We start from the raw sequence: 10,281 nt of genomic DNA on the forward strand, positions 1-10,281 counted from the left end.
GTTTTTAAAAAAAAAATATATATTTTTGTATGAGTTAAAATTAATTTGGATAAATAATTATTCCATGTTGAATAGGTGCAATGGCAGATCCAATCATGAGTTTGCGAGTCCGGTAGAATATAGTATTTTTAGGAGCATATTATAAGATTCATATAATAAATTAGTGGATTAGTGTAATCAAATTGCATTTGATGAATTTGTTAAGTGATAAAACAATATGGTAAGTTTGATTTACAAAAGGTTCCATATTATTTAAACCAACAAATAGGTATACTTATCATATGTGTCAACCAAAAAAAGAGTTACATCATTTCATCCAAAATATGAATAAGTGGTCAAACCATTTTAATAAATTTAATCTACTTAAAAAAAAATCCCTATAAACTATGAAATTATTCGAAAATCATGAAAAGAATGGTTCGGTAATTGTATTATTTCCAAGCGAAAAGTCAGCATACTTTAAAAGTTGATGGAGTAATAAAAATGCTTAGTAACTTTATAATTATTATAGTAAGTAAAGTTTAGTTATGGGATAATGCATAAAATTCTCCCTGAACTATATTCGAAGTTGCTACGACACGTCTTATCTTTGTGGGGGTCCTATTATCCCCTAAACTTTTTTAAAGTGGAATAAATGTCATTCTAAGTGCTGACGTGGCATAGGGAACCAAACATTTGGCAAGCGGGTGAAATGCACGCGCTACCACATGTAATTTCGTATTTTTTTAAAACCTATTTCATTTTCTTCATTTTTCTTTTCTTTTTAATTCGAAATGTAATGAAAATATTATTTTGTATTTAGAAAGATAAAAAGGACAATTATTTTTGTATGAACTTGAAAAATTATTAGAGGTGTTGAGCATATACGGACGTCGTTGAAGTTTTAAAGTTGAGATTCAAGTGCTAAATTCATTCTAAATTCATAGTTGTAGATAAGATTCGAAAATGAAAAAAAGAATTTCGAACCCACCATTGTTGAACCTTGAAAAAGCTTAAAGAACAAAAAAATGAGTTTGTCAAAAATCTTGATTGTTGGCCAAATTGATCACTGGGGTATGATGATGATGTTATTGTAAAGTTATAGTTGATATTTGAGCTTGATTGGTGCGGATTTAGCCGATTTTCTGTTGGATTTTGATACCAAAAATTAGATTTGGAGCTCTTGAAAATAGATGATAAAATGGGGGATGAAGAGCTTTTGAATTGACACGTGGCCATTTCGTATAAGGTTAGAGCCTTTTTTTAAAAAAAAATTCTCACGCACTTGAAGAAGTTGTCCTCACTCAATACTCCACATCAGCAATAAAAATGCAAAGAATTACGAAAAAAATTAGGGGTTAATAGGACCCGCAAAAGTAAGGTGTGTCGTAACAACTTCGGGTATAATTCTGGGTTTTTTTATGCATTATCCCTTTAGTTATTAATATCATATGTTGCAGTGATATGGGATAGTTATATTGTTGATCCAAGAATAATGCTCTTTAAGATGAAGTTCGTACAAGTATTATACATTGACGATTATTGAAAGAGTTTACGTTTTATTCGTGGATAGTATAATAAATATTTATACAATTATGTCATAAGATACTTGTACATAATTTTTTATGATAAATATTAATTAATAACCAAGTAAAAATGCGCCTAATCAAAATGTTATTTCACGTTATAATTGAGTTAATTACTTAAATGATTATTCAAATTATTAAAAAAACGCAATAAGTCACTTTTGTATCATTTTGTTACAAACTTACAATACAATCACAATGTCATATTTATCCAGAAAATTAACTCTTCCCGAAAATTTACCTTTCTCTCACCGAATTTATTCATGACATGCTATGTATATATATATATATATATCTTAAAAGCTATGTTAGATCTTAATTCCCCAAAAAAATTAACCTCAACAGTTGTCTATTCAATTACTTAAATTAAAAATAGTTGTTGGGTGTACATTTATGTATAATTCATACGTAATATGTATATAATTGTGTATAGTTAATGTATACAATACAACAATAACAAACCTCGTGTATTTCTTCATGTGAGACCTGGAATGAGTAATGTATACGCAAAATTTACACATACCTTATGAAGGTAAAGAGGTTGTTTGCAATAAACCTTCGACTTAAAAAAGCATTTCCAAAGCAAATTTGGAAAGAAACCAGTAGTGAAGAAGTCATGTTGAGAATAATGAAAACAAAAACAATAACAACAATGAACTAACAAAGCAATAAGAAACACGAAACAAAAGAAACAACAAGTAGTAATATAAAATCAAGGGATAAGATAATCGAGAAAAATAACCGGCGAATATAAAATTTATGTACGTTTCATATAAAATATGTGTATAATTCATATAATCAATATATAATTTATAATCTTAACTAAAAAAATAAATATTAAATCTAACCGACTATTTGTATAAAGACCTCATTTCGCAACTCAAAAAAGGGCAGTCCAGTGCCCGAAAGTTCCTGCTATGCACGGGGTTCGGAAAATAGTCGAGTCGGACCACAAGGGTCTTTTATATTAATGTCCAAACCCATTGAATTAAGTCGTCCCATGGCCCGGAGATCCAACCAAAACGGGTCAACTATAAAATTAAGGAAGACTCCGAAATGATCTTTTTCCGATGCTGGACTTTAAACCTTAATTTTTGGATTTTACATGAAATGCCTATAATTTTAATCGGCTTTTTAATGAATAAATAAGATTAACAGTCTGATATATAAAATATTTTATATTCACGTAAAATTTAAAAAAGAACCGCATTCCTAAAGTATAATGAAAAAAATAAAATCGTAGGGAAGAAAAAAAATCCAGTCAACTGATGCAAGTAAAATAAATTACAGTACTAATGCCACTAAAAAGATATTAGAAATTTTATATTTCTCCTCTCTGTCAATGTGCCTTTTTTATTTGATGTAGTATTAGTTTATAATATTATTACTTTGTCAACTTAATTAACTTGAGGAATACAATTGTTTAAGATCATTAACAAAAGATTTCTGAAAAAGAATATTTTGGACTATGTGAAGATTCAGATCGCATTATTAAAGAAAACCAACCAGATCCGATTTACTTTCTCCAAGAAATAAAAATTAATTTAAATATATCCATTTTTAAAATTAAAAAATTCCAGGTCCAATTGACTTTCTCCTAAAAAAAAAGTGGTGTTCTCGTGTTGAACGAGGCCTATAAATAAACAATTCTTATATTTACTCAATGCATAATATATATATATATATATATATATATATATATATATATATATATATATATATTAATTGATGAGTTAGTTATAAAATATAAATAAAGATATGTGTTATGTATCTTTTTATTGTTTGGTATAAATATTAAGTGCGAATAAGTTTTTACTTTCTTATTTTTCACATAATTATTGAAAATAAAAGCTTAAAAATACATAATTCTCGCGGGTGAACGACTAGTTTTTACATAAAGAAAACTCCCATTTTAAAAAAAAGAGAAAGTAACCACAACTACCAAATCCAAACTTTATCCACTATTTATTGGAGAAAAGGACTTTGGAAGAAAGAGAAAAAATATATATTAGTAGCCAATAATTGAAGAAGCAATGAGAGCATGGGCGGATTTAGGGGCGCAAGGGGTTCATCCGAACCCCCTTCGCCGAAAAAATATACTGTATATATAAGGCAAAATTTATTTTTTACCTTTATATATTAAGTTTTGAACCCCCTTAATACAATCCAAAAGAGTAGTTTAGTGGTCAAGGGGGTTCAAAATCTCCGTAGGGTCATGAGTTCAATTTCCATTAGATACAATTTTTTTTTGAATTCCCTTCGTGGAGATTCTGCCTCCGCCATTGAATGAGAGCATAAGCTTTTTTGAACCCCTTCGTGGAGATCTTGCCTCCGCTACTGAACGTTCATAAGCTAGTGGACCAAAGTTAATTATGCATGTAGGGCAAATTCAAGGAAGTGATGAACAAATTCCAACGTGTCCCTTCCTCTTTGGTGTTGCTACGTCAACTAGCGACCCTAATATCAACTCTAGTTTTTTAATACAATGGTGTCTTTTATGTGGTGATGCAGATTAAAGATTTAAATTTTATTGATTTAAACTTATATTTCCAAAATAATAAGTTTAAAGTTTAATATTTATTAAAGCATCTCGTATTTACGTGAGAATTGAAAAAGTTACACTTTAAAGGGTGTAATGCAGGCAGCCTATCATGATGCCAGTATCAGTGATCAGTGACAGAGTCACCTTATAGGAACGGGTGTCAAATGACACCCCCTTTGAGGGAAAAATACAGTTTAGGTAGGTGTGTGTGTGTGTGTGTGTATATATATATATATATATATATATATAATGTATTAACATCCCTTAATTTCCTAGTATGTTCATTTTTATATATTTTGATACCCCTTAACGAAAATTTTGGCTCCACCACTGTTAGTGATTGGTTCGGTATTTATATAATGTATTAACACCCCTTAATTTCCTAGTGTGTTCACTTTTATATATTTTGAAACCCCTTAACGAAAATTCTGGCTCCACCACTGTTAGTGATTGGTTCGGCGGTTCGAACTTGTCACATATAGGTCACACAGAGACAACTTTACCGTTGCTCCAAGTCTCCTCCTTCATCATTTCTTAACTATTACTCCATCCGTTTCAATTTAAATGACATATTCTGCTTAACGAAAATTCTAGCTCCACCATTGCTAGTGATTGATTCGGCGGTTCGAACTTGTAACATATAGGTCACACAGAGACAACTTTATCGTTGCTCCAAGTCTCCCCTTCGTCATTTCTTAACTATTACTCCGTCCGTTTCAATTTAAATGACATATTCTGCTTATCAAGAGTCAATTTGACTAAAATTTAAAGCTAAATTGGATTAGTTCAATTTAGTATTTTAAAATTAAAATTAAAATATTCAAAAATTACAGAAAAAATATTATACGTTGCAATTTTTCTTATATCAATATGATAAAATTATAATATTTTATAATATTGGTCAAACTTAACACAATTTAACTGTCAATCTTTTAAATGTGTCTATGTAAATTGAAACGGAGGGAGTACTAATTTAATCTCATTAGATTTTCACTATGGTCATTAACACTACCCCCAACCCCAATCTAAAACTGACACTAATAATATATACTTCCTCTGTTTCAGTTTATGTGAACCTATTTTCTTTTTGGTTATAACCACACAAATACTCTGGGTCCCATTTGGACTTGTTTAGGACCACAAATTCCAAAAGTCTTATTTTTTTCTTAAATTCCGTGCCCAATCAAATAGGTTAAGGGAGTATATATATATATATATATATACATATATATATATATATGTGTGTGTGTGTCTTTTGTATATTGACTAGAGAAGGAGAAGGAAAAACAGAGAAATATGGGTCAGAAGGGAGTCCAAAAGCCATTGCAGAAGCTTTTTTCAAGGGTACGAAAGCAGTCGAACAAAGTGAAGACATTCTTGGGTGTATTCACAGTGCTAACACTGCTTGTTACTCTCAAACTCCTTATACATGAACACAACCACTTCTTTGTTTTAGCTGAATTTGCTCATTTCATTGGTATCTTGGTTTTGATTTACAAGTTGTCCACACTCAAGACTTGCTCTGGTATAGACTTCTACATACTTATAATTTGTCCCTTTTTTTTAACTTTTCTTCTCTAGCATCCCCCCCCCCCCATATGGTAGGCATTTCCCCGAGGCACTGATATGATGGCGGCTGATATGATGGCTCTCTTAATTACACGTGTTTTAGGGTTTGATTCTTGCGAGTGACCTATGTGAATATAAGCCAGGAGCAAGGATTCCGAAAAGTCAAATTCGGTATTGCAAGTGCAAATACTTAAGCAAGATCCAAATACGTTTAAGAGCCCGTTTGGATTCGCTTATTTAAATGCTCTTAAGCCAAAATAGCTTTTAAGTCATTTTGTAGTGTTTGGATAAAGTTAAAAAAAGTGTTTTTAAGCACTTGTTTTTAAGCAAAAATGACAAAAACAAGCCAGAAGTCAAAAGTTAAAAATCCTAACTTATGGCTTAAAAACTATTTTGACTTAAAAGCTACTTAAAATAAGCCAATTCAAACGGGCTCTAAGTCTAGTTCCAGTCTAGATATAAAAGTCTGAGATCACATTACAACCTTATTATCTAATACCAAAAAATATTTTTCTTGAAAAATAGGAAAAGACTTTCTTTGCTTATGTTTTTTTTTTCCTTTCTTTTAGTCCATTTGACATAGTTTCTAAATTTAGAGAGTGTTAGATAATGAGACAAAGTTTCTCATGAATTTCCTTCCCTTAAGGTTGTGTTTGGTGCTACAACAGACTTTTGTGCACTACAAAAAAAATTTAGAATTAGCTACTAACGCCGTCGCTAATCTGTCCCTAAATTGTCTGTAGCTAGCAGAATTTCTTGATAATCTGTCGCTAAACGGATTTTTCTATTTAGCTATAGAACTTGTCCATCGCTAAAACTAGATTTTGTAGTAGTGACGTGGCACGGTCCTTTTCCGGTCCCTGTGCATAATAGGAGATTAGTGCAACGGACTGTCCTTTTTTTAAGGTTGTGTTTGGTGCGATGGAAGTGATTTTCCTTGGAAAATGTTTTCTTGGAAATAATTTCTGGTGTTTGATTGGTGAAGGTTTAATTTTCTTTTTCTAACATTTTTGTGCTGCTGCTTTGGTTAGGCCTTTCATTGAAGACTCAACAGCTTACAGCAACATTTTTATTTGTAAGATTATATTGCAGCCTTCAAGTTGAAGGAGATATTCATACTTTACTAGACCTTGTCACTCTTGTGGCTACATTCTGGCTTATGTATATGATGAAGTACAAGTTGAAGTCATCCTACATGGCTGATTTGGATAATATGAAGAAATATGTTGTGGTAAGTAGTTAATACCTCCCCCTTTGGCTTTTTTCTCTTATATTTGTTGTTGAAATAAAACTCAGGTTGTCTGTTAATCCCTTTATTGCTTCTAAACTTATTAGCAGGAGCGAAGCTAGAGCATTAGCTGCGAGTTAGGACAAACTTAGTAACATTTGCTTAGATTTTGTATTTTTATTAGAAAAAATCATTAAATATGTATAAATATTTAGTTGCGAACCCAGTACTAAAATGATTTGTAAGTTATGTGGCAAGTTCAGAACCTATGTTGTGCTGACTTTCCAAAATATTACCGCACTTGTGTCGGATCTTCCAAAAATGTACTATTTTTGGAGGATCCGACACGCACGCAACGACATTTTCGGAGAGTCCGAGTAACATAGTTTAGAACCATAAACTTCAAATTCTGGCTTCGCGTGTGCTTATTAGCACATATGCTTCTAATAGAAGTAGGATTATGTCCTTGTGTAACACCACACATATTAAACTTGGGAGCAGGGGCGAAACTACATAGTCCGAATGAATTTCATTTGGATCCGTTTGTTGAAAAATTATACTATGTGAATAGGGTAAGGACAAGGAATTTTATAGATGTGTAAGTTGTTGAATCACTTTGACAATCTTGATTATTTTGAGTCCCCTTGTTAGAATTCTTGGCTCTGCCACTGCTTGGGAGAGATGTCTTCCCAATTATTATCTGATCCACAAACTAACCCTTGTAGTATAAGGTCTTCTCTTCATGATTAGAGCAAAAACTGCTAAGCTATTTGGGAAATATTATGGCTATTCAAACTTGAAAATTACAGGATTTATCAAAGTTGCCACTTCTGATCATATAGGGTGAATTTATGCGTGGTCGACTAAAGTATTGTGATAAAAAAATATTCAGTCGCGTAGTGAGCGAGGACAGGATGGAAGTTTGTTACAGATTTTTGGTCGATCAGTAGTCGACAAGGATGTAGCACACAACACTATAAGAGTTCCATCAGTTCTTTGTTCAGGCTATGAACTTAACATTGCTAACTTAACATTACACGTAGCTTCGCCCCTGATCCCGGCTGCCTTGATCACGATAACTTTACTCTAGCTGCTTTTATGCAAGATAGTTGTGAAATGTGAAGTATCCGTTGGAAGTGATTTATGTGCAAGTTAAATTCCTTCATAGAGTCATGACATTGCTTTTTGGATCATTGCCTATTTCTCCACAGATAGTACCTTGTTTCGTGATAGCCTTCTTTATCCATCCGCGGACAAATAATCTTATTATCAGTATACTTTGGGCTTTTGCTACATATATAGAAGGCGTTTCGGTGTTGCCTCAGCTTCGCTTGATGCAGAACGTCAAGGTACATATCTGTCATTACTCCAATATTTTTTCTGAATTATATTTTCCACTCACCAACCAAACATCAGAAAGAGAATATTTTCCATAAAACTTAACTTCCGTCAGACCAAACATACTCTTCGTTCATGTGTTCTTCCCCCGATAAGGTACCAATAGTATTTCCTATTGCTGTATTTCAGATTATTGAGCCATTCACAGCTCATTATGTGTTCGCATTGGGCGTTTCAAGATTCTTCAGTTGCGCTCATTGGATCATTAAGGTTAGTTTTGGAAGATTTACCTTGTAGATTATGACTTTTGAACTAAACACAGCAATCTGTTCAAATTTTAACTCTCACAAAACCTTTCTTCCCTTGAGAATGGATTTCAAACATATTGCGCGAAACAAGTATTGCACAAACAGCTTGCAGTCTATTCATTTTCCCATGTTCTGAGTTAGTCGAAAGCTTATAACCTGAGTCGGATGCAACTGCACTCATTGCTTTCACATGTCTCTGTGTGTGTGTGGAAAAAAAAAATGTAACTTAATACTTTGTTGGCACCTTCGATCACATTCGTGACTCAAAATTCTGAATTCGTCTCAAGTCTCGGTGTGTATGCATATGCAGGTCTATGATACAGCCGGTTCATATTTATCTTTGACTGGTGGGGGTTTCTTGTGGATACCAATGATCATTTTAGCCGAAATCGTTCAAACATTCGTTTTGGCTGATTTCTGTTATTATTATGTGAAGAGGTGAGCCTTGTAATTCAACTATTTCTTTGAGTCCATACACTTTGATGTATTTGAGGACGATTATTTAACTTGTATACACTGACAGTATAAAAGTATTTGATACTATCAGCGTATTTTAATATGTTGTATCCGGTATTTTTATGGACGGTTACATGTTATTCATCTGACAGATGTTTTTTTTCTTTGATTTGCAGTGTCATACAAGGTCAAATGATGGTTCGCCTGCCAGCATAGGTGTAAATCTCCAATGACTGCATTTTAGATCAAGTTCTTCTTGTGAATAAATAAACATTATGGCATTGTTGCATTTAAGCTACTTTGGCTGAAGTGCTGATGAATTGTGCACTGAATAAGGATATCAGAGATGCAAAGTCTTAAATGTGGTTGAAACTGAACAAGAATTGCTTTCAAAATCATATAGTAATAAGGATATTATATTAATATAATTTTTTTTGTGGTTTTCAATCTGCGCAAAGTCCAACATTGGGGTAAAGCGCTCTCTAACAAATGCAACGATCATACCAATCAATTAGGTTAGCATTGGGGCTTGATTAAATTCAGATTTGCGCCGAAAAGTCCCACGGTGGGAGGTAAAATGCTCCTCGACAAAGGCGATTTCATACTCAAGGCTCGAACCCCAGACTTTTAATTAAGAATGAACAAAGCGCTGTCTAACAAAGGCGACATCATACCAAAGAATTAGGTTCGCATTGGGGCTTGACTAAATCTAGAGTTGCACCAGAAAGTCCCACGTTGGGAGGTAAAACACTCCTTAACAAAGGCTATTTAATAGTCAGGGCTTGAACCCCAGACCTTTAATTAAGAATGAATAAAGCGCTCTCTAACGAAGGCGACATCATACCAAGGAATTAGGTTCGCATTTGAACCTGGCTAAATCTAGATTTGCACCGGGAACTCCCATATTGGGAGGTAAAAAGGATTTTTATCTATCTATGCTATATTATAAACTTATTTACCCTCCATAGAAAGGTTATTACTTAATTACATTAGCATATACAATTTATTATTTTTATACAAAATAATATATTAGACTCCAATCTTACCCATTTTAGGCTTCATTCTTATCTATTTTCTTATCCGTATAGATATTTCTCTCTTTGCTCCTCTTCAATTCGACTTTTGCAGATAAACATGCTCCATTGATAGCTATTAGAAAGCTTAGAAGCTTTGAATTCGAAAATCGAAATTTGCAAAATTATTTTTTGTTTGGATTGGGTGTTGGTGAAGTTTCGAGGTGGTTTTGGTTGGAATTTCATATTGAAACTCAAAAAA

The 10,281-nt window shown here is 32.7% G+C and overlaps 1 protein-coding gene across 1 annotated transcript; it reads left to right on the plus strand.

Moving 5' to 3' along the window:
- Positions 1 to 5,341: 5,341 nt before the first annotated feature.
- On the plus strand, positions 5,342 to 9,453 carry LOC104218085 (uncharacterized). Its single transcript, XM_009768484.2, has 6 exons — positions 5,342 to 5,632; positions 6,708 to 6,907; positions 8,116 to 8,253; positions 8,432 to 8,512; positions 8,861 to 8,988; positions 9,183 to 9,453. The coding sequence occupies exons 1-6, from the start codon at positions 5,404 to 5,406 to the stop codon at positions 9,220 to 9,222; spliced, it is 816 nt and encodes a 271-aa protein (XP_009766786.1). The 5' UTR covers positions 5,342 to 5,403; the 3' UTR covers positions 9,223 to 9,453.
- Positions 9,454 to 10,281: the final 828 nt, after the last annotated feature.

This window comes from Nicotiana sylvestris, chromosome 2, assembly GCF_000393655.2.
Source record: "Nicotiana sylvestris chromosome 2, ASM39365v2, whole genome shotgun sequence".
Lineage (NCBI taxonomy): Eukaryota > Viridiplantae > Streptophyta > Magnoliopsida > Solanales > Solanaceae > Nicotiana > Nicotiana sylvestris.